This window comes from Eucyclogobius newberryi, unplaced genomic scaffold (assembly GCF_026437365.1).
Source record: "Eucyclogobius newberryi isolate DKJ021-1_F unplaced genomic scaffold, fEucNew1.0.hap1 SCAF_6, whole genome shotgun sequence".
In the NCBI taxonomy this organism is placed as follows: Eukaryota; Metazoa; Chordata; class Actinopteri; order Gobiiformes; family Gobiidae; genus Eucyclogobius; species Eucyclogobius newberryi.
This window is the reverse complement of record NW_027316278.1, coordinates 21,850,680-21,873,384: the sequence shown is the minus strand read 5'-3', so window position 1 is coordinate 21,873,384 and position 22,705 is coordinate 21,850,680. Positions and strand designations below refer to the sequence as shown.

Genomic DNA, 22,705 nt, shown 5'->3' with positions numbered 1-22,705 from the left:
CGCATCAGTTGAATGTCTTATTCACAAATACAAAACAACATGCCAGTCCTTCCTCTTTTGGCAATGCAGGATACGTTTCTCAGACCCAGGCATTTACATCTGCATGATTAGTGAAAATATAGACTCATAAAAATATAGCTTCATCATAAATAGTTAAGTGCTTGGAGTTAATAGTAACAGGCCACAGTACTATCGACAAAACAATGTCACAGGCTTAAAATCTCATTGGTCCATGGAGTAAGAAGGGAAAAGTAACAATCAAATATATACAGAACTAGGCCACACGAGCCAATCGCTCTAATCATTAGCTACAAGGTGTTTGAACATTTCAAAGCAGCTGTAACAATACATCTTCACGGGCAAATTTGGCATCATCTGAACATTAATAAAACATGCAGATTTATTTACTTCCCAGTGCAACACATCAAGGTACCACTGCTACAATACGCATCGATTAGCACTGTAACATAATGTAATAAATATATAATAAATAGTCAATCATTTGGATGACAATCAGAAAGCTTAAATAAACAACATTCACCAACATAAAGATGTTTTCTCCCCCACAATGTTTTGAACAGAACTACAGAGGTGCACAGTTGTCAGCCAGGCCACATGCCACAGCACCAACTGGTTAATATGGGATCTGGTTGTGATAGTATTGAAGCATGTCGTAAGTTTTACTCCTGCAAAATAAATCATTTACATTATATGTGTAATTATTGTTAAATAGTATGATTATGTCTATTGAGTAAAATGGCAATACAATCTTTAATAATAATAATAATAATAATAACAAATGCATTTATATTCTCACCTGCTGCTGAGGAAACAGTTCTGTATGACTTTGATCATGTAAGAGGCCGCCTCTTTTTCACTCAAACCTGGGTTAAACCGCTGCCTAAATAGAAAAAACAAATGAATGAATTTGACAAATACACTGCAAATAAAGTTAATATTTAATAGATGGATGAGAATTGGTTTGTTTGCAAAAAACTCACTTGAGTAATTTGATTGTCTGGCCTCTGAAACATGGAAGACTTGTGTCCAACATCAATGTAACTAAGGAGACAACTCCATCCATGTATGGCCTAAACATAACAGATTATACTTTAAGAATGTTTTGGCATAGCCTCTATATGAATATACAGGGGCACTGCTTGAAACCGACCTGACAGCCAGGTATCCCCTCACACACATCTCCATAAACCACTTAAAAGGCGTCGCCTCCATCTTTCCTCCCATAATCATCACCATCTCATCCGTCAGTTTGATATCAGGCTCCCAGCCGAGGTTTCCACCCGGAGAACTTTCAAACATGAACCCAAAGTCTAGAGACAAGTAGAAACAGTGAATATAGAGAAGAGTTGAACTTTAAGATATAAACATCTAACCAATATGGATGATATGTCCCTGGCTGTCAAGCATGATGTTGCCATTGTGTCTGTCTTTAATTTGTAGAAGGAAGAGCAACAAGCTGTAAGCAGCCATACTGCGGATAAAGTTGTACCGGGCCTGAGGGCAAAACCAAAAAGATATAATAAACAATGTTTTTTCTTCACAATAATATATAGTCTGTTGTTTGCCTTCTGAAATGCAAGTGTTGATTCATCTCCGTATTGGTTTCTGAAATAGTCGTACATCCCAAAATCAGTTTGTCGGCCCAGCTGGTCTCGAGACTTACAGTCTGGGATGCACTCAATCACTCCACACTGCCAAAAAACACAGGAATATTGTATTAAAGTATAAGGCGGTAAAACTATAATGTTAGTCATGGTGTTTCTTACTCCAGGAGCTGTAGCCACCACTCTATAAGGAAACACATAGAGGTCCAGCCCCACGAGCTGGAAGATGTTCTTGAACAAACTGATGATCTGCAGAGCGAGCATGTCCTGTGAATACAACAGTGTCACTAGTATGCTCTTTAATAGAAAGTTAAGTGTAAAGGGAGTACAATGTAAAACACTTTAAGACCTGTCTGCAGTCGTCTCCCACTTTAAATATGGCTGCCTGCCAACAGGTTTGCTTGGCCTCTTCACCATCCTTAGTTTCATCCACAGAGTCAGAACGGCACGACAGGCCTCGAGAGGTCACACAACATCTGTTCATTCATACTGAACAATAAGAAGTATCATTATAAAAATTCACCTCACCTCCTTTTTCCAGTTCACTAACACCACATCTCCTGACTTTGAATTTGGCCAAATATGGAGCTTTAGCAGCGCTGAAAGGACAACAGACAGAGTTTTCTTAGCGCATTTACATACATAAACATTTTATTGCAAAAAGATGGGTTGTTGAGTAAACCTTTGCATTGGGGTTCCTGACTTGTAGTCTATGTCCAGAACAATGGCCTCGGGGTTACTGGGCAGATAACAACCAGGCTGAACTTTGATCTGTGACATGGCCTCCAAGCAGGCTCGCTTCCTCTCCTCCCCTTTAGGAAAAGGCCTGACGAGTGTGAAGACAACAATTAATTACTCTGTGGACATCACCAGAATGATTTAAAACAAGAAGTGACACACGGGAAGCCACTAAGGACTAAGGTGCAAATGAAGAAGCCAAGGGACTGGATTGTTGTTGAATTGGTGCAATTAGTGACCTAATGAAGGCACAGGGACAAGTCAATCTCTAGTGGATTGCCACAGGAAAGTACGGAAGAATAACAGTGGGATGATGACATGGGACCGCATTTAGCTGCTTAGTGTCTAATCACACAGACGGGTTCAGAAGAGCAGAGAGCAAACAGAACAACACATGGAAACTTCCAGCCCAATAGCTAATCACACAGACATTTACGTAAGAACACAAACAAATGAACAACATGTGGAGCATTGGGAAATAGACCATGGTAATGTAAATACAACAGACTACTTTTAAAAATACAGCTGATTATCATGTCATTGTAAAACAGCTGGTTTCTCTCTAGAGGCATTTAAGTTGTGTTAGCTTTCATTTGGCTTTTGTAGAGGAATATCTTATTATTAACTAAGATTTTATCCCAGAATAAAAAGTAGAAATAAGTAAAGTCTTTTACTTGATAGTGGCAGACACATTTATGATTTTGCTGAAGAAGTCAAATTCTCGTTGGTAGAAGTCTTTGGCTGGGCCTGACAGAGAGCCAGTGATCTCCTCCACCATCTGTTCCAGCAGCTCACCAATGTCCGCTGGAAAACAGTGTTCAGAGCTCTATTCTGCATTATTAATGTAAAAATATAAATGATAAAGTGGCTTACGATCCTTTTGATTTCCTTCCTCATCAAGGAAAATATTTGTCTTCATGTTCCAAATGAACTGGTGGGCAAGAAGCTGAGACTTCTGAGCAGCCCACAGGATGTATTCTCGCACATAACCCATCTACAAACAGAGCTCTTATCAAGCAGCTCTTTAAAAAAGTACATAATATGTGAACAGTATTTACCTTGTCATATCGAAGCGCTTGGACAATTTGAGGAATGTAAAATAAAATAGCATCCTAAAAAAGAAAAGCCAGAGAGATGTAAACGATAATGTAAAAACTAAATTAAAATGCATTTTTGAAAGATACTGAAAGAAATCAAGTGTACCGGAGGAAAAGAACGGAGAACTTTGACCCCATACTGTGCTGTGAGTGGATGTGGAGGATATTGGGAGGAGAAGTAGGACAGTCCAGTCGGAGGATCTGCTGGAGCCCAGCACAGAATATGGCTCAGCTCTGGAGAATCTGCATCAATTGTGTGCCATGTCACCAAAAACTGAAACAAAAATAATCAGTCAAAAATGGAGATGAGGTGAAAACGTTGATATTTACAATTTCTTTCAAAGCTAAATTTGGAGTTTGATTATCCTACAAGAAAGACATTGTAAAACATTTAATTAATACCCAAGTGCTTCCTTCTATACCCCTGGTTGAGGTAAAATTCTTTTACCTTAACCTACCTTAATTGCCTCAGGAACATCACAAACTGCAGCTGGATCCATTCGCACAAGACGTGTCACCTCTGGCACAATGGCTTCTGTGTTTTTAAACCTAAGAAACAGTAAGCTGCAACGTGTTATGCAAAATTCATCAAGCAATATGATTACATTGCTTTAATTGTCTAATTGGTTTATAACAGGAGTGTTTAAACTTTTTCGACGCGTGAGCTTTAGGGTGTGTTCACTTTGGCCTGGTTTGGACCCAGGTTGAGTCCCATTGTAGACTTGGTTTGGTCCCATTCTAGTCCTGGTTTAGTCCTGATCTAGTTTTGTGATTAAACTGGGGCTAGACTCCAAACTAAACCAATTTAGAACCTTAGAATCAGCAAAACTCGAAGATCTACTTAAAGAACAATCATAAAATGTATTAATATGTTTTATTGTCAGTTAGTTTTTGTTTTTAACATGTTTTTTATTATTAATTAAACATAATAAGGCCATATAAACACATTACAGGCCTACTTTAATAGCCTAATCATGTTTTATTAAATGCATGAAGCCGCAAGAAAAGACTAGGAAGAAAATTAACTTGCCTTGAAACCTCTGCAATTACTCAAACGACTATACGATTATACAAACGACCAAACTCACTATTGTCCAATAAGACACAACACAGATTACTTATCTTGTAAAAGATGGCCTAATATTCACAACTCGACCTAAACTACAAAGTCCTTCCAGGTCTGTCATTCCCAATACTCGCATAGTGGAACATTTTTCCCTTTCACCACAGCAGAACCAGAGGAGCAGTAAGAGGGGGCTACATTATTCAGGAAAACTACTGCAGTTCAAACAGCTTTTTCTGCCCATGCCAACTCTGTACAGCACCACAACCCTTAGGAATGCAAACGCATATATTTTCAAATTACAGTTACAACAGCGGATCATTGCAGAACTGTGAACATTGATGACACCTGCTCTCGCTGCCCCCTGCTGGCCTCCTGCCCCATGTGTGTCTGTGTGTGATCTCTCCTTAGGTGGGTGTGTAATTGTTCTAATGATGTGATATGTAGTTGGATGAATGATGTGTCTCTGTCATGTAATATAAAGAGTGGACATTTTTCTAACTACGAGTAATTGCCTTATTGTATAGTGTTACATGTTATATTGTATCCCTTTCTTTGGATCATTCTGGCATAGTTACAGAAAAGTTAAATCAAATATATAATAAAACTAAAAAATATATATAATAAAACAAACAAATAAATACATGAATAAATAAATTATATCAGTTATTGGTGAGGAGACGAGCGCCACGGTAACGCTGAGTGGAGGAGCTTGAGACTTTGAGAAAGTAAGCTTTCCTTTGGCTCACGTCAACAAACCTACTGCTTTATCACTTGTACCAGATAAACAAACTTGATATGAACAGACAGAGTTTGGGATTGAACTCCACTGCCTCTCAGATCGATCAGTAGATTGCGACTGATGTAATGGTCACCCCTGGTCTATAATAATCTAGGAAACTAGAACAGTGGTAATTACCGTTTTCAATAGAATTACTTTTTTATCTTGACTGGATTTGTATGAATGTGCATATGAAGTTGGATATACCGGTCTTACCTGACAGGTAACTGAAGGGCAAGGTAAGGTGAGATGCTCCAAGCCAAGTTAACAGTGTCCTTCCACTGTTTTTCCGTCAGACTGATGTATTTGGTTCTCCAGTTACCGATACTAGTCTCCACAGATTGTTCAGTAGTAATGGCAAGCTCCTGAGTAGACAGTGGGTTGTACCATGTTGTCAGCCGCTCAATCTCACTCGCCTGCAAAGAATCACACAAGTCAACTATGTGGATATTTGGTGCCCGGAGTCTCCCCGTATTTAACAATGTCAGTTGCACAACAAGTGTCCTTACTAGAAGAGCCAGGAGCAGGGTTCTGCGTTTCATGTAGTATTTGTGCAACTGGGAGCCCCGGTTGCTTTTCTTGGATAAACCTACAGCATACACTTATGTAAACATCACATTTTAAGATGTTTTGTGGAGACGTTTATTAAGATACCTGATTTTTTGGAGATAGTAGACATCCCAGAAGACAGCGGATAGGTGTTGATCCAACCTTGAGCCGCCTGCTGCCTCATACCAACCGCTGCATCCAGACTGCTGCGGCTGTCGGCCACCGCCATCACAGACAAACTCATGGACATGTCCTGAGGATCTGCAAAAACATATCAAACATAACATTTAAGGAAAATATGATCATTTGTTTGTCTAATTTGTGTTGAGCAAGGTACCAGAGGGGACCAGTTGGTGGGCTGTCAGATACTTTTTGTCTGACTGTAAACTGGCATAGAACTTTATCATTATACTGATGTCTTCCCTTAGGTTCTTATCGGTCTGAGTGGGAAATTTGGGATCGACACTAAAAAGATAACATTTCATTAGAAAGCATTTTACAGTTTTGAATTACAGTGTCAAATGACTTCAAATTCAGGAAGCGGATTAATACCTGAAGTAGTCAAAAGCTGTGGAATAGATCTTCTCTCGAAGCACATTTCTGATGGTGGCATTTTTCACAACATCAGCATGCAGCAGAGTCAAACCTAGAGTTAGGAGCCTGGGACAGAATTCAGAAGTATAGAAATTGGTTTATTTGTCCCAATTCATATGCTGTTTAACACACAAATGAAAAAATACCTGAATCTTGGGCCAATAGCAGCCACATGTCTGTTCAGACTGCTCTTGAAACCACCAACACTCAGAGACAGAGATCTTTGGAGAATGGCAATAAAAATCTCTACTTGATCCGAACTGCAGTACTTTGCAATTTCAAATCTTTGCACTAAAAACTGTAGGTGTGAGATGTACCTTTAACAGTGAGGCTCCAATGTATTTAGAGGCAATTAAGTTTTAAACAATGTGACCCACCTCAATCCAGAGAAAGTGAGGTACGACGTCAGGTGCACAAGGCGCGGGTTTGCTCTCCTCAGAAACAGCCAGAGGACCTGCTTCCGCCTTGGCTTCAGAAAACAAACCCATTTTCTTTTCTACGGTCATCTGCCATGCCCCTGCCATCTCACGCATGAACTACACAGGGGATAAACATACGTCAACTAAATAAAGACCAAGCATTGCCATATAACATTAAAGCATTTCTAAAGGTAGTAAACAGAACAATAATCAAACATACTGGCACTTCAGTTCCATTGTGTGCAGCTATGAGCCACTCCCAGCAGGCTATAGCGGTCTCCATACCATGTGCTGTAAACATTTTCAAAGGAGACCAGCAGAGATGATGCAGCAGCTGGGGATTGCAGTCTGGAAGGCAGAGTAATAAGAGATCAGAAATGAAACAGGAACAGTAGGAATGGAAGGTAAATTCGCACTTCAAATAGAGCTGTACTCACTTTTTGTAGTTATAAGAAGAGCGGTCATTTTGAACATGGCTTGTGTGAAAATGTCTGGGTCTTTGTTATCCAAAGCACAAGTCATTTGATTGATCATAAGTTTGTTAAGATCGGACTGACTATTTGTAGCTTCAGCGAACTGCATCATGCCTGCCACCTACAAAATGCAAGAGTGAAACAGTTGCACAAGACAAAACAAAAAACTGGAAAATTTAACATTTTTCTTCCTTGCCACACAATGTACCTCTCCTGTGTAGCGATTGCGCAGGTTAAGCGATGCCATGAAGTTAGAGTAGTCCTTTTTCACACAGGCAGGCCTTTCTGTCAGTTGTGTAGTCTGAACACAGGGTTAGAGAGAGCAAGTTACAGTTTATAACACTTTGCTACACCATAGATACACACTAGATACAGACATTATTTGTGTAACCATGCATTTGTCCCTGTTCAATGAACTAACTGTTTAGAGTAGACCAACCTGAGGAAAAGCGGCCTATGGATGGCCACAGCGTGGAGGACAGCGCAGCATTATCAGTAAGCCATACAGCCAACAAACCCCATTGCAGATTTGTGACGGGAAACCCAGTCAGTTCGATGCAGAGTAATAAAAACAAAATGAAGCAAAATAAAGACAAATATAGCAGAATGCAAGCCCAAAAAGCATAAGAAATAGTTAGCAAGCAATATAACGTAACATACTGTACAGTAGTAAGCATGCACACTTGGAAAATACTTATTAAGAACTAAAAAACACATGTTGACAAAGCACTACTACTGTGTTAAGACATATAATAAAAAATAAGCAAAAACTACTAAACAATAAAAAATATGTCTTGCCATACATATTATTGCTTACAGATTGGGAAGCCATTTAGATGGCATAAGAAAAAGTCTGCAAGCTTTTTCTTATGTCTTCATAGATGTTAGATGATCTAGCGCGCTACTTTATTTTTCTGGATGGGAGTGTCCTCTTTAATGAAGCCATTTAGATCTAAATTGAGTTAAGTTTTCATTTTGGAGGCAATAAAATACTGCCAACAAAACCCAATATAATTTTAACGGTTAAGGTCTATTTCTGTATATATTATATTATATTGTTGTTTTGAACATTTGAGATACGTTTGATTCTACTTCAGTCTTTGTACTTTTGTCGTTACAACACTGACATTTCCCCAATGAGGGACAAATAAGAGTTTTCTTTTCTTGTGTGGTGATCTTTTTTTTGATTTGTTGTTTTGATTCTGGTAATGATACTCACACCCAGAGTTGTACTCTGCCTGTTGTAACCTGCAAAATGTAAAATGCTCTCAGTGGCCATAGCGAGGCCTGTGTGCTGGGACAATCCTGACACCCAGATCTGATGCTTGTTCAAGTACTCCTGTACAAAAGGACAAATGTGTTACTTAAAGGTGAAAATACATACATTGCATTTTAGAACTGACTTGTAGATGGGATTTGGTAACTGATGGAGCCCATTTCATTGCCTCTTTCAGAATTTCACCACAACGAGCAGCAAAATCTTTTACAATGCTCTGAAAAAAAGGACATGCATTAATTTTGTCTAGTCTAAATTGTGCTTGTATTAAACAAGCTCTTGCAATAACATGTTTTCTCAGCGATACAATACTGCCTTCTAGTGGTGATACAATGTAATGTAGAGTAGAAAAAAGATTCAGTTGTAGTCATCTGGACTAGAGGACTACAACTGAATCTTTTTCTACTATGGAACGCTCCTGGACGAAGGAGGGACACCGACAATGAAATATAGAATGCTAAATAAGGATTAACAGAAGTTCACCTCCCGTGCTTCATATGTGTCTGGGACAGTGATGCGGTAAGGAGTATCGGGAATGTCATAGTATGGCTGATCTTTATGGATGTCCTGATAAGACAAAAATAAGTTTATTAATATATTTTCTAAATATGAATGTTTCTTGCTTTTTCTTGATACTTACAGCACTAAGAGACAGTGACAGTGTCTGCAAAATGTCCAACATAGTCTTCAACACACGGCCACTCCAAAGCAGGTGGGGGAATCTATTTAAATAGAGACATATGCTGTTTTTATTGAAAAAGGTACAAATTTAAGAATATACTTATAGAATAAAATATGAACAATAAATTACGTTTCAGCCAGACCAGAGAGGTACTTGTCTGCTACTCTTCGTATCCTTTTGTGAGTATGATTGAAATTTACTAAAAGGAACTGAGCGTGCCTTTCAAGTTCTTCTTCGTGTTCTTTGGTCTTATCCTTAAAACATCATAAATATCACAATTGCCACTATGTTTTTTCAAAACATAACATCCAAATTTGCAGTTAGATACCTTCTCAGCCATCATTTGTAAGAAGACATCAAACACCTTATCACCAACACATATAATACACGGCAGCATGCCTGGAAGCAAACAGAGAAAACAGACTTTGTAAAACAATGTGTCGCATAATAGCATCGATTCAAAGTTTGTGAAGCCCTCACCAGATTTGTCTTTCTGGATGGCTTTGTCCTCAAAGTATCGAAACATGACCTGAAATCGGTCAGGCTCATTAGATCGCAACATCCTGAATGGGGACATAAGAGAAATCATAAAGCCATTCTGACTGTAGAAAAAACTGTTTCAGAAATATAATGAGAAATTAGCACAAAAAAAAAAGAAGTTGACCTCATATACTCCAGTCTGTAGACTGAAAGCAAGTATGTGGACATGGCAAAATCTAGCTTATTAATATACGCAGATCCTTCAGGAGACGGATCAAGCAAGTTACTGATGGTGGAACGCAGTTCGCTGAGCTCAGCCTGAAAATATACTTTTTGCACTTTAGGTATAATTACAAGTATTTTGGTACATTTGGTTAAGATTATTGTACCGCTGTCACAGTGTCATTTTTCAGAGCAGAGTTGTACTGCAGTTCAGAGCGCAGTGGCTCTCCGCTGGGGAAAGTGAGAAGAGGAGACTTGGTTGCAATCTCACACACCCCTTCATACCACTCCTCCGGCCAAAGGCCTGGAGAAAAGCATAAGTTAGAACATCAATATCTGTGTAGCTGAGAGGGTGTTGACTAAAATGTGAACTAGTGTGATTTTAATAAACATGCTTTTGTCAGTATTAGTGATGTATTTACCTGAGCCTTCCACAGCAAAACCCATGACCACAGAGTACAGCCAGAAGTCCCGAAACAGCTTCTGAAGGCGGGGCTTAGCCTCCTTGATTGGCAGAAGTCTTCGGGTCAACTTTAAATTGTTAACAAAAAGTGTTTAAATGCATGTAAATATTATATACACTTATTTAATAGCATGCTTAAGGATTTATAAATCAAAATCAATTATTTAATAGAATTGTACTACAAACGCCAAGAAACATGAAGATATTTGCTCAAACTAAAATAATTTTGACAAACCCCAAATCAGCACAATTGTGTTGACAAGTGTGCTGATTTCTAAAGAGTTAAAGATGTTAGTCAGTCAAAGGACTTTTTGGTCTGTTTGATCTATTTTGTTTGCTCAGTCAAGAGCCCACATCAAAGTTCAATTTTGTATTCAAATCTGTGTTCTTCTCAAAAACAAGTGACTGAGCGCTCTTCACCAGCAAACAAAAGGTAAGACAAACCAACTACTTATCTTTTAGTGCATTTAGGTCATTAACAGTACTTTTATTAAGCTACTGTGGTGTTCCAATCACAAAAAAAGCTTTAAACTTTGTGTTAATATTTATTTTTTAAGCCATCAGGATGGTGCTCACTGTGCTCATGTGCGTGGCCTGTTTGCTGGTCAGTCCTTCTCTTGCTGGGATCAAAGAACTCAGTTCTCATTTTTCTATCTCAACCCAAAACCCCAGAGGCTTTGACCAACTAGGCCCAGTGGACGTGGAGGCCATTCCTTTAGACTTCCACAGAGAGAATACAGTCACTAATGATCTTGTTTTGGATGGATTTGAGGATGAAGACTACATTGATTTTGACAAAATCCTTGCAGCAGGAAGTGATGACTATGTGTAAGTATTGTAGCAATTATTAAATTATTAGCATTATTAAACCTGTATATCCAATAATATATGGTCCGTGCAAACTGCAAAGCAATTAAATAAGTGATTATACTTTTTAGTGAAGGAGATGAAATTGATGATATTGCCACACCAGCACCTGACATAGACATCTTTGCCGAGTCCTCTGATCCAAAAATACGCAGAGCAAGACTGCTACGACTATTCCACGGTCGCTCTCGTCTTCAGCGCTTAAACACTGTCAACGCCAAGTTTGGATTCAACCTCTACCGCAGTCTCCGCAATGATGTCAACCAGACTGACAACATCCTGCTGGCCCCTGCTGGAATCTCCATCGCCATGGGAATGATGTCTCTAGGAGCAGGACCTAAAACTCACGAGCAGATCTACAGGGCGATGGGTTTTGCAGATTTTGTCAATGCGAGCCATCACTACGACAACACAACGGTCCACAAACTTTTCAGGAAGCTGACGCACAGACTCTTCCGTAGAAACTTTGGCTATACTCTGCGCTCTGTCAATGATGTTTTCGTGAAACAGGATATCAAAGTCAAAGAGGATTTCCGTGAAGAGACAAAAGCCTATTACTTTGCAGAGCCACAATCAGTGAACTTTAAAGATCCTGCTTTTCTGGAAAAGGCAAATCGTCGGATCCTAAAGCTGACCAAAGGCCTCATCCAAGAACCACTTAAAAATATTGACCCAAATATGGCCTTGATGCTCCTCAACTACTTGTATTTCAAAGGTAAAATAATACAGGAGTTACTGATTTCAAAGTATGATGGCACGTATTGATTGTTTTTAACCAGGCACATGGGAGCAGAAATTTCCCAAAGAAATGACCTACTATCGCAACTTCCGTGTGAACGAAAAGACGAGTGTCCGTGTGCCGATGATGACTAACAAAGGCAACTACATGGCCGCTGCTGACCATGAACTGGAATGTGACATTCTACAAGCAAGTTCTTTTTTCTATTTCAGACCCAAATCACCCGCTCCATCTCATAGTTTAGCCATGTGCGTAAAATTATTAATTATTTGTTTATTTTTAGCTCCCATACACAGGAAACATCAGTATGCTTATTGCTCTACCAAGAAAGATGACAGGCATGAGGACATTGGAGCAGAAGATCTCCACTACAGTTGTCGATAAATGGCTCAAAAACATGACAAACAGGTGAGCACCAACAGGCTAAAACACTCAAGTTTACTATGCAATTAAGAAATTACAGTAACCATTTCTTAACAATTGAATTCCCCTCAGAAACAGTTGACTGAGAGGAACAATGAGAGGCTTTCATTTTTTCTTGTAACGTTTATCTGTTCACAATTACACACAAAATGTGAAAGCGATGGTTCTCAAGACAATAATGTCCAACCAGAAAGAAGAATGAGCCTCTCACATGGGTTGCCAGATCATTCAGAACCAGTTTGTAGTAAAAGATCTGTAATGTTCAGCTGCGATTGTGATGCCATTCTAAATCAGTGTGGAGCGCATGTTACAGCCATTACCTTTAAGTTAATTTGAATTTGTGTTTCCACTTAGGACACGGGAAGTTGTGATCCCTCGGTTTAAAATAGAGCAGAACTATGACCTGATCCCAAACCTGAAGGAGATGGGCCTCACAGACCTGTTTGAGCAAAATGGTGATTTCAGTGGAATGACTTCTGAAAAAGTCAGCATGAACTGGGTGAGAGTGACGCAAATATTATGAACTCACATCTATAACATACATGTTACTTAACTTTCCAAAACATTTACATTGTTTTTTTAATGCTGGCTGTGCTGATTTTTTTCCAGCTAAAGCATCAAGGTACAATTACTGTGAACGAGGAGGGGACGGAGGCAGCCGCTTTGACTCAGGTGGGCTTCATGCCGCTCTCCTCTCAGATCAGATTCACCGTGGATCAGCCTTTCCTCTTCCTGATCTATGAGCATCGGACAGACTGCCTTGTGTTCATGGGCAGAGTTGCCAACCCGTCCCAAAACTAAAGCAGACACAATGCTAACCTATTAGCCTCAAACCACATATAATGACCAGAAACCTTTTTTTTATGTGTTATTTTAATTTAATTTAATTTTTAATTAATAAAAGGGAAATGGCAAGTAGAGTAAGGCTAATATTCAGCTGCATTTATCTTGTAACTTGATTTTTGTTTTAAAATGTTCAAGTTAAATAGCTTGTTGTGCCATCATGTTAGATAAAAGTGTGTATTGAATGTTGCAACAAAAAAAAAGTAAAATAAAATAAAGTTGGAACATGATCTGTCAAATGGCTGTACAATGCGTATTTGTTAAAAGAATGAGCTTACTCACCACTGCAATAACTGGAATGAGAACTCCAAGGTTTCCAGCGCTGCTTGATGCCTACATAGATGATGAAGAGACTGTTGGCTACAATGTATTGTACTGAAATAAAATGATTATGGCACTTACTTTCAGAGCCGGCCCCTTGTCAGAGGCCCTCTCACTGGCCCTCTTCCCTTCCAGACCCAACTGGACAAACAGTTCTAAAAGATTCACCATTAATTCATCCACGAGCTGCTCTCCTTGAAGTTTGGCAGCAATATTTGCCAAAGCATTGATTACTGCCAATGAACAGTGCCTTTAACAAAAACGCATGTCAAAACACAAGTTTGGCTATTAATTGTTCTTTGAATCAAACCTTGCCATTTTACAGCAGATGCTAAATTTAGGCTGCTATAATTTGGATGTACTAACCTGTAGCCATGATCCCGGTAGTCTTTGGTAGCAGAGTAGACAACTGAACTAGCTTTCACGCTGATCTGCTGGAAAAGATTCCACACCTCTTGGTAGATATATTGCTGCAAAGAAGTGTAAAGGCATTGAAAGGGACAATCAATTTTCAGGATTTTGTTGCTCATAAGCTTTAAGAGGCAGGAGAGGACAGGGTGAAATGGGGAATGTGAGAGAGGGAAAGACATGCAGTAAATTGTCGGAGTTGGGATTTGAACTCTCGACACTGCAACCTGCAGCTCTTGGAGCCTGGCATATGTGTGCAGTGACTTATTAATTCATTTATACCAAATTAAATTGATTGAAAGTTGGATTGACAGCAGGATTGTTTTCTGCAAAACATCTTGAAGCTCATAAAGCCACTGGTAAGTTTTCTTTTTCTTTTTCATCAACGACCTAATTTAAATTCATAGATAAAGCAATCATATGTTTTAACTCACATTTCCTGTGATGACCATGCAGCCGAGCTGATCTATTATTAGAACATCCAACTGTGATGGAGGCTGGCAAAACTTTTGTTGGAGGATTTGAAGGATGTGCTCCATGACTTTGGGTGTATCTCTCAAGGCGACTGCGATGTGGCCCAAGGCTCGGATGGTGTGGTCCGGGATTAGGTGTGCATCCCTGTAAGAAACAGTTTAACATCTTAAAGACTTCAAATATTTTGTGATGACTAACATACTAGATCAGCTTACTTGTCACTCTCCTGAGAAATGTAAAGACGAATGGATAAACTAGCCAGAAATGCTTTAACAATATCATCATCTTTTGTCAGACCAGCCTTTAGACCTCTGTCAGGGGAGACAAATACATTCAATGCTTAAAGTTACAATGAAATTCTTCTTCAAAATTAGAGAAAGAAATGATCTAATTCTAAGTATCTGACCGGCAGATGTTGTCGATGGATATATCTCTGAGCTGCTCATACATAGAGGGTTGGTCCTTTCTGTTTGACAGGACATTCTGTGTGGACTGGGAATACTCATTAGTCACACTGATCCGGATTTCTCCTGTGCCTGAATGCAAATGTAAATGAGGCACACAAAATAATATGCTAAAATGAGGAAATTAAGAAGAATAGATGGATAACTATGCACATTCAGATTATACTGAGATCAATGTGAATAGGAAACTATTGAGTAGTTAGTAGCAACAACAGATCAATGAAACATGTGGTCAATTCAATGCCAGACAATTGCAGATAGTTTTTTAAAATATGTCATTGAATTTCAAATAGCTATTATTCACAAATAAAGAATACATTCAGTGTTGTACCTGTGCTGTACTGACTGTGGTACTTGTAGAGTTTAATAAGAACAGGTGAAGGGACAACCAAGAAATCTCTAAGTGAAGTGGTCAGAGAGTTTGCCACAACGGGAAATCGCTCACACAGACGTCCAATACCCTGGAAAAAATGACATTGTGAAGTCTATCTACCTATAAATATATTAAAAAAACATATATACATGAATGTGTTTATACCTGTAAACAGCAGATAAGAAGGGGCATGTGGGCAATGATGACTTTGCTGGAGGTTTTGGACTGTAGTTTTTCTGATAGCTTCCAGCACAAATTCTCTGCCCCTGTAAGACGGAATAACCCACATTCAATAACCACAACCAAGACAATTTAATTACAAAACGCATTGTTCCAGTCATCTGCTACAATCAATTACCTTGTTCATCTTTAACAGCCCACACCATGAGGTCGACACAGGCCGCGTTGGCTTGGCAACGGAGCTTGAGGGGGCTTTGTTCCCCTGGCAACCCCCCAGTATCATGAAGTACCCTCTGCAGCTCTGACTGACTGCTGCTGAACTGCTCCAGCACAAAGTCGTGCACTTCTCGCACAAAGGCCGGCGGCAAATCTATGAATGAGCATAGTACGTTCTATATTTATAAAGAAACACTTTTTTGAACTAGTGGTAACATGAATAACAATAATTTACCTGTAATATGGTTAAGTGTGTCCCGCAGCATTTTAAATACACATACGTAGAGTGGGTCACTGAAGGCTTTGTAGAAAAGATGAATCCCAGGATGAGACTATGGACAAAAAAAAAAGAAGTGGTTTAACTCTTTGAAGTTTACAAATACAAATATATTAATATTAAATATAAAAAAAATAAATTAAAAGCTTAACTCATACCTCCATAACTTCACATACTGTGGCATCCAATAATTTCATAAAGGAGTCTGAAACTAGCTTTTGAACCTGTGGGGGGAAAAAATTGATTGAAAATATTTAAATACACACAAAAACAGCAGCTTCAAAGTGTTTGTTATGTCTGACAGTACCATGCCAAGAAGCTGCCTCAGCACATCAACAGACACCTCTACCTCCTGTTCTTCAGCGCACAAAAACAGAGGAGACATGGAGAAACTAGAGCTGACAGTCGAGAAGTAGAAATGAGGGTCTACTGTGCTGCTTTCTGAGAGGTACGCTCCTGAAATCAAAAGGGAGGTTCTTCATGCATCTAACCTGATAATATTTGGTTTCACAATAACGCCTTTTTATAAATTTACTATTAAAAGACAATACCTTCAAAATAGTGTGGAACAGGAGCAGTGGGAGAACAGGGAGAATGACCTCCAGGTTCTAGGCACATCTTCGAGAGTGGACGTACATCCAATTCAGTCAGACACATCATTAACAAGTGATATTGTGCATTTAGAAATAAATCCTCTACAGACCTCATGGCTGGTGCCTGTGCGTCTCCGTATTGTATCACTCTGACACACCGTCAGAAGACTGGAGGGCAAGATGGAGCGGAAGTCATTGAAAGATCTGCGGCGCACTCCTTCAGGCTCCTCTACGACAGGAAGGGTCTGAGGAGAGTCTTTGGGGAACAATTTGGACAGCAGTGCGTCATCTGTAATGCTGTAGCGCCCAAAGGCCCTGGTCATGCCCAAAAGACTTGGCACCACATACCTACAAAGGTAAACTAGAGAAAAAACATTTTGTTTTAGGATAGAGGAGGATCCAAGCTTATCTATTCCATTTAATCAATTTTGTGTACCTTTGTCATGATTATCAGGGGTTTGGCACATCTCTTGCAATAGCTGCATAACTTCCATTAGAGTGTTCAAAACCTAAAAATACACAACTAATACATGAGTATTCATACGATTTCATAATGCCAAGTCAGACTGTTTTACAATCCAGACCTCATCCTTGAAATGAAGATCTTGCTGCGTGACATCTGCTAAAAGTGTCACTAAACAGAATACAAAGTTTTCTGCAACAGGAAGACACTCTGCAAAGCAAGAACATGAATTTAATTTAACTAATTTGATGTTAAAATGTTGTTTGGTCAGGCTACCATTTTAACATCAAATTATGATATTGTTAAATGACCAAAACATGTTTGTAAGAGGATTATTTTTTACCCTTTCCATGCTTTCTAGAGTTTTCCTCAATCCACTGAACTTGTGGCAGCCCTTTCAATAGACTTAGTAAATAGGGAACAAGTATTTCTTTGTGCTGTCAAGAAAAAAAAATCATTACACACAAACAATTGCACTTGCTTGTACAGCATGGTACAGGAGCACACATCTTATGTAGTGTAGTGGAATGCACAATGAAGAAAAAATGTTCTTATCACAAGTAATCACGTTTTTTGGAGAAAACAAACAAATTTAGTTAGATTCAGTCTTTTTTTAAGTTATTCCCTTTTTTCATTTCAGTTTTTGCTGTTATTTATGTTAAACTAATACAAACCTGTAACCCAGACTCTACCAGGAAGACCCCTAATGCCACCACAGCATCTCTTCTTCTTACATCCAGAGTAAACACACCACGCACTTCCACTGGACACATGCATTGCAGCTTTTTCACCTGAAGACATAATAATTAGCAGTAAGCAAATATTAGTGGTGAAATATGTAGATGATAAAGTACACAAAATAACACTCCACAACAGGTATATTCTGATCTTATATCGTTATCAACAGGTGCATCTTTCAGCGGCTTCTGCCATGTTTCTCAGCGGCAGGAACCTGTTTGACTGCAGTGGTGTTTGCCTCTCTCGTCTTGTGATGGTGGGGCAACTTCATGTTTTACAACATATTCATATATATATATATACATATATCCTGACTGAAATAACGCATTAATAAGCACAGCATTATCACCAGTCGCTTGTCACCTGTCAACACCATCAACTGCATAAAACTGTACGGAAGCGGGGTATAATCTTGTCGCTAAAACCTTAGTGAAATGCAACAGACATTACCTTCTCTAATGGTGCAGGACGATGAGCCGCCAAAGAGCGAGCTAAAGACAGAACAGTATTAAAGTAGAATCCTCTCGTGCCACCTTTCATCGCCATGTTTACACCACATCTGTGAACTGTGTATCGAGGGGAGTGACGAGTGACGAGTGACAGGCAACGAAATAAACCGCAGTACGGAGAGTCGCAATGGACAATTATAACATATGGCATGTAAGATATTATCTAAGTGGTCATTTAATTCATGAATAGACTTTGCAACGTTTTATAAAATGTTAGATTTTACATAACAACAACAACAAAAAATATTTTTTTGGGCATACGAAATCCTGTGCCGTGCTATGACGTCACACCACGTGACCAGAAGTTTTCTGTCAGCTGATAAGCAACAACAGCGTCTTGTCCTCACACTTTCAAAACTTGTCCTTCGGAAAAGGTTTGATTTGTATGTTTAATGTCTTTAATTTATATCAACGTGTATTGTTTTCTTTGACGTATTGAAAGTGTTGTTTCTTTCCAGTTTTTTGATCCGTGGATACTTGCTGGAATGTGTTCTCTGATCACATGCTAACCAGCTAGCGATGCTAAGCTTCTCGAATTTGAGGCCGTAGACCTTTTTTCTTCAAAGATTATATAATTAAAAATGATATTTATGTTCAAAGATGTGTTCAGAGTGCACATTAGCATTTGAGAGAAGACTGAAATATGAACGATAAAGGATTTCAAGAATCATGCATTTCATGTGGGTTTTCTGCATTAAAACAGACTCTCTTATTCTAAATCGCAGCTTTTGCAATTTGATAATTGTGCCATCTCAAATTGCAAGTTTTATTACATAACAATACACTACATGCCACAAACTTTAACTGTAAAACTAGTAACAAGAAATATGACGCTAAATGCTTCAGAAATTTTAAGTATTCTATATTTACATCTAGATGTTCATATTGGATGTGTTATGAAATTTCCCCATGTGGGACAATAAAGGAATATCTTATCTTACCTTATCTTATGGGTCTTTGCTTAATACATTAGTGCGACTGACACATTGTTTTTTTTACTACTAGCAGATGGCTTACCCAAGATCTCACAACCCATTTGCCGATGATGACAATGATGAAGATTTTAGACCTAAAAAAGACAGAGGGTTTGGTGACGATAACCTCGGTGACAGCAGATTAAGTGATGCAGAGAGTCGACAAAAGTACCTAGAACAAGAAGTGATGCGTACTGCCAAGTCTGCCGTGGACAGTAGCCACCGTTCACTTGGTCTCATCTATGAGTCGGAGAAGATGGGGATTGAGACCGCAGAGGTATGATTTTATTCCTATTCATGTTTTTTTTGTATTGTACTGTACAATCGTATTTCTGATTTTAATTTATTTTTTTTTTTCATCAGAAATACAAAATCACATACAAATCCTGTTTTGGAAATTTTATTAAACCTGTTTAGCCATAATAGCCCCTAATCTTTGTATAATTAAGTTATGTTTGTGGTTTTCTTAAATATGTCCTTCTTCTTTAGGAGCTTATGCGCCAGGGGGAAGTTCTGAAGAGGACAGACAAGATGCTAGACAACATGGACCAAGACCTAAAGACCAGCCAGAGGCACATCAACGGTATCAAGAGTGTGTGGGGTGGATTAGTGAATTATTTTAAAGGAAAACCAGAGACAAAGCCACCGCCAGAAGAGCCCAAACCTTACCAGGCCAGTGACAGGTATATTCTCTAACACTATAATCGTATTATTCATAAAGTATTGGTTACACTCTTTTATACTATACTTTCACGCCTTTAATTGAGGGTTGTAATTTACCATATAAATGAGTAAATAAAGTTGCACGCTGAACATAATTAAATAATTTATCTAAACGACTATGACAGAACAAGATGGGAATCAATCAATCAAAATGTTTAATGGATTAAATCACAATACATTTTAAAATCACAATATAAACAAACACATGCATCAATTATCATTTTTAAATTAATTTAAATTAGTCAAGTGGCGCTACAATTTATTCAGTCATAAGCAAAACCCAACATGACTGGACTTACATTGCTAAACACAACAATCTCAACAGTCTAACAACTGCATAAAGACGCTGATTCCCCATATTTAACCCTTTGACATGATCATTAACTGTGGCTTGATAACAAAAAATCATGATAATTTGACTAAAATATGTCGGATTTAAATTATAAATATACATTACCGCTATAAATAAATGTTTACTCATGCAAAGACATCGTACAACATATTTATTGATTAATGTTTATATCATGGACCTTACTGACCGATTATGTTGTCAAATGAAAATGGTAAAAATGTCTTCTATATCAATGCAAAATTATGCATGCTCAAAATTGTATGTATTTAGTATTGTAAGTGGTAAGGTAAATGTAACCTTTGATCTATTTGCTATTATAACACAATGATTCATTAAATTTTTCCCTTATTCCTGATAAACACATTACCTTTTACCTTGTTAACTGATATTTGGTAATGTATTACACTTTCAGATTGCAGAATGCCATATCTAACAGTAAAAGCTATGAAGATAAGTACCAAGCTAGCCATCCCAACCTGAGAAAGCTCGACACTGGAGGTTAGTTTGTCTCAACTTGTGTTTCTGCTTTTTTAAATATGACTTAGATATATATCTTTTTTTTCCACAGGGTTTGGAGCTTCCGCATCAATAGATGATAGTTTAGATGGACAAAATGGTTACCCTAAAAACAAAGTATTAAGAGAGGCACACCAAACCCTGGACAACAATCTAGGTACATTTGTCATTGCTTATGTTCAATGTTCAATTCACTGTATATTACTCATAATTAATCCTCACTTTCATTTGGCTTATACAATTTAGATGACATGACAGATGGTCTTAAAAGACTGAAAAGTCTTGGACTGGGTCTGCAGTCTGAAATTGATGATCAAGATGTCTCCCTTGATTCTCTCTTAAATAAGGTCGACAACATGGATCTAAAGATTCATAACACAAACCAACAGATGAAAAAGCTTTAAATAAAAACAGCACTTTATCATGTCATGATAAAGCTGTTTCATGTTGCTCACTTTCAGGCCATTATGTTACATTTATGAAATTGGCATTCTTGATGTGTGTGCCACAGATATGTCAAAGGCTGTTGAATCAGAATATTTCCATATTGCCTAAATAAATGTATACATGGATGTGCATTGGGTACAATTAAGTACTTTTAATGTATTGTAATTTACTCAGACTTTAACTGGCTGCCATGATAAGCCGCACTTGTGTCCTTATAACCTGTTTTGTATATTCAGTTTTATGTTTCTGTTCCTTTGCTTTTTATATCAGGATATTCATTGCTAACAAACTTTGTTCATAGTTTCTAGATACAATAGTCATATAATGTGATCCACCTTGTTCAAACTTGTAAAAACAACATTGTGAGATAACATATCCATTGTAAGTACTACACTAAAGCAGCCTTTCTTGCTTAGAAGAAAATGTTCGTTCTCCAAATTGTGTGAATGTTTCCCAATAAAATGTCAGATGATTTTGACTCTGCCTGTACCTAGTGATCACAAGGTGGCGCCAAAATCACATAAACCTCTCAAATACTTTTTGTCCACTATTTTAAACCTAACCACCAACACTGTTAAATTGTGGGACGAGACAAAAGTGCGCCAAAATTCCCTGTTTAATGAGGCATAGTCACAGACAATCCAGTGAATGTTGCTTTGAATATGACCCTGGCAGGTTTGTTTTCGATGCCGTCCACTGAGGTGCAGCTGTGTTGATGCATAGCTCAGGTGAAGTCTCTGTGCTTAAGGGTCTTTTCATTATCATTCCTCCATGCTGGACCAGCTGCTTTCGCAAGCCCAGGAAACTCTCATTAGGAGGGCTTACTAAGTGTAGTACGGATTTTCAAAAACTTACTGTAGTCTTTTTTCTGTCTCTGATGCAATACACAGGGACGTGGGTCCTCATAACAGAAAGCTTGAAAGAGGTTGTGTGATGTCTGCTTTGTAACATTTCAAAATAAGTATACTGAGATCACCATATGACTTAAAGCTAAGATCTGGTGACACTGACAAATTCTCACAGCTTGATAATGTATTGTGCTCTTGAGAAGATTAATCAAAGTCCAATTAGAAATATAATGCATATAGAGTACACATTGTGCCACCTATGGGGGCTACAGGGCTTTGAACAGCTGTCTTGCACAAAGAAAACAGTGACCACTCTGTGACAAAGGCTGGCAGAGCTGGAATGCCCCCCTTTTCAGGAGGAGTAATCCTAGAACATACTGCTGTCGAAGGGTGTCAGGCACTGGGCCAGAAACAGACCTATCCAAACCAGTGCAGGGAAGTTTTGGTTAGGACCACAGTAGCCAGGGAGGTCAGAGGTCAAGGTATTTCCAAAGG

General features: G+C 38.5%; 3 protein-coding genes across 4 annotated transcripts in view; 2 read left to right on the top strand and 1 right to left on the bottom strand.

Moving 5' to 3' along the window:
* The window catches only part of pi4kab (phosphatidylinositol 4-kinase, catalytic, alpha b), an 18,630-nt gene extending 208 nt beyond the window's left edge, over positions 1-18,422 (bottom strand). The window contains exons 1-55 of one of the 2 annotated variants that reach the window (XM_072434054.1): positions 18,292-18,422; positions 17,778-17,894; positions 17,447-17,540; positions 17,225-17,313; positions 17,077-17,149; positions 16,751-17,001; positions 16,599-16,665; positions 16,355-16,503; positions 16,206-16,271; positions 16,006-16,102; positions 15,733-15,924; positions 15,540-15,640; positions 15,333-15,462; positions 14,944-15,073; positions 14,753-14,848; positions 14,498-14,681; positions 14,022-14,125; positions 13,737-13,905; positions 13,617-13,667; positions 10,422-10,530; positions 10,167-10,303; positions 9,962-10,095; positions 9,778-9,860; positions 9,626-9,696; positions 9,427-9,551; positions 9,256-9,337; positions 9,099-9,182; positions 8,743-8,832; positions 8,559-8,678; positions 7,779-7,793; positions 7,548-7,640; positions 7,304-7,460; positions 7,087-7,214; positions 6,825-6,983; positions 6,594-6,745; positions 6,406-6,513; positions 6,191-6,318; positions 5,959-6,114; positions 5,814-5,893; positions 5,521-5,720; positions 3,919-4,009; positions 3,567-3,734; positions 3,422-3,475; positions 3,237-3,357; positions 3,038-3,167; positions 2,308-2,451; positions 2,154-2,224; positions 1,975-2,081; positions 1,788-1,892; positions 1,587-1,712; positions 1,395-1,515; positions 1,172-1,331; positions 1,002-1,091; positions 818-901; positions 1-686 (exon numbers count right to left, since the gene is read on the bottom strand). The exon at positions 1-686 is cut by the window's left edge and continues 208 nt beyond it. In XM_072434054.1, the coding sequence (XP_072290155.1) occupies positions 635-686; positions 818-901; positions 1,002-1,091; positions 1,172-1,331; positions 1,395-1,515; positions 1,587-1,712; positions 1,788-1,892; positions 1,975-2,081; positions 2,154-2,224; positions 2,308-2,451; positions 3,038-3,167; positions 3,237-3,357; positions 3,422-3,475; positions 3,567-3,734; positions 3,919-4,009; positions 5,521-5,720; positions 5,814-5,893; positions 5,959-6,114; positions 6,191-6,318; positions 6,406-6,513; positions 6,594-6,745; positions 6,825-6,983; positions 7,087-7,214; positions 7,304-7,460; positions 7,548-7,640; positions 7,779-7,793; positions 8,559-8,678; positions 8,743-8,832; positions 9,099-9,182; positions 9,256-9,337; positions 9,427-9,551; positions 9,626-9,696; positions 9,778-9,860; positions 9,962-10,095; positions 10,167-10,303; positions 10,422-10,530; positions 13,617-13,667; positions 13,737-13,905; positions 14,022-14,125; positions 14,498-14,681; positions 14,753-14,848; positions 14,944-15,073; positions 15,333-15,462; positions 15,540-15,640; positions 15,733-15,924; positions 16,006-16,102; positions 16,206-16,271; positions 16,355-16,503; positions 16,599-16,665; positions 16,751-17,001; positions 17,077-17,149; positions 17,225-17,313; positions 17,447-17,540; positions 17,778-17,894; positions 18,292-18,387 (6,291 nt within the window). In that variant the 5' untranslated portion in view covers positions 18,388-18,422 and the 3' untranslated portion in view covers positions 1-634. The remainder of the gene's footprint in view (positions 687-817; positions 902-1,001; positions 1,092-1,171; positions 1,332-1,394; positions 1,516-1,586; positions 1,713-1,787; positions 1,893-1,974; positions 2,082-2,153; positions 2,225-2,307; positions 2,452-3,037; positions 3,168-3,236; positions 3,358-3,421; positions 3,476-3,566; positions 3,735-3,918; positions 4,010-5,520; positions 5,721-5,813; positions 5,894-5,958; positions 6,115-6,190; positions 6,319-6,405; positions 6,514-6,593; positions 6,746-6,824; positions 6,984-7,086; positions 7,215-7,303; positions 7,461-7,547; positions 7,641-7,778; positions 7,794-8,558; positions 8,679-8,742; positions 8,833-9,098; positions 9,183-9,255; positions 9,338-9,426; positions 9,552-9,625; positions 9,697-9,777; positions 9,861-9,961; positions 10,096-10,166; positions 10,304-10,421; positions 10,531-13,616; positions 13,668-13,736; positions 13,906-14,021; positions 14,126-14,497; positions 14,682-14,752; positions 14,849-14,943; positions 15,074-15,332; positions 15,463-15,539; positions 15,641-15,732; positions 15,925-16,005; positions 16,103-16,205; positions 16,272-16,354; positions 16,504-16,598; positions 16,666-16,750; positions 17,002-17,076; positions 17,150-17,224; positions 17,314-17,446; positions 17,541-17,777; positions 17,895-18,291) is intronic. The other variant, XM_072434055.1, reaches the window with a different exon arrangement.
* serpind1 (serpin peptidase inhibitor, clade D (heparin cofactor), member 1) lies at positions 10,985-13,375 on the top strand. The gene is made up of 6 exons (XM_072432980.1): positions 10,985-11,290; positions 11,401-12,044; positions 12,109-12,257; positions 12,352-12,476; positions 12,846-12,990; positions 13,101-13,375. The coding sequence occupies exons 1-6, from the start codon at positions 11,028-11,030 to the stop codon at positions 13,290-13,292; spliced, it is 1,518 nt and encodes a 505-aa protein (XP_072289081.1). The 5' UTR covers positions 10,985-11,027; the 3' UTR covers positions 13,293-13,375.
* Positions 18,423-18,616: 194 nt separating the features above from the next.
* snap29 (synaptosome associated protein 29) lies at positions 18,617-21,817 on the top strand. Its single transcript, XM_072433544.1, has 6 exons — positions 18,617-18,724; positions 19,359-19,601; positions 19,814-20,007; positions 20,812-20,897; positions 20,968-21,072; positions 21,162-21,817. The coding sequence occupies exons 2-6, from the start codon at positions 19,359-19,361 to the stop codon at positions 21,317-21,319; spliced, it is 786 nt and encodes a 261-aa protein (XP_072289645.1). The 5' UTR covers positions 18,617-18,724; the 3' UTR covers positions 21,320-21,817.
* The last annotated feature ends 888 nt before the right edge of the window (positions 21,818-22,705 follow it).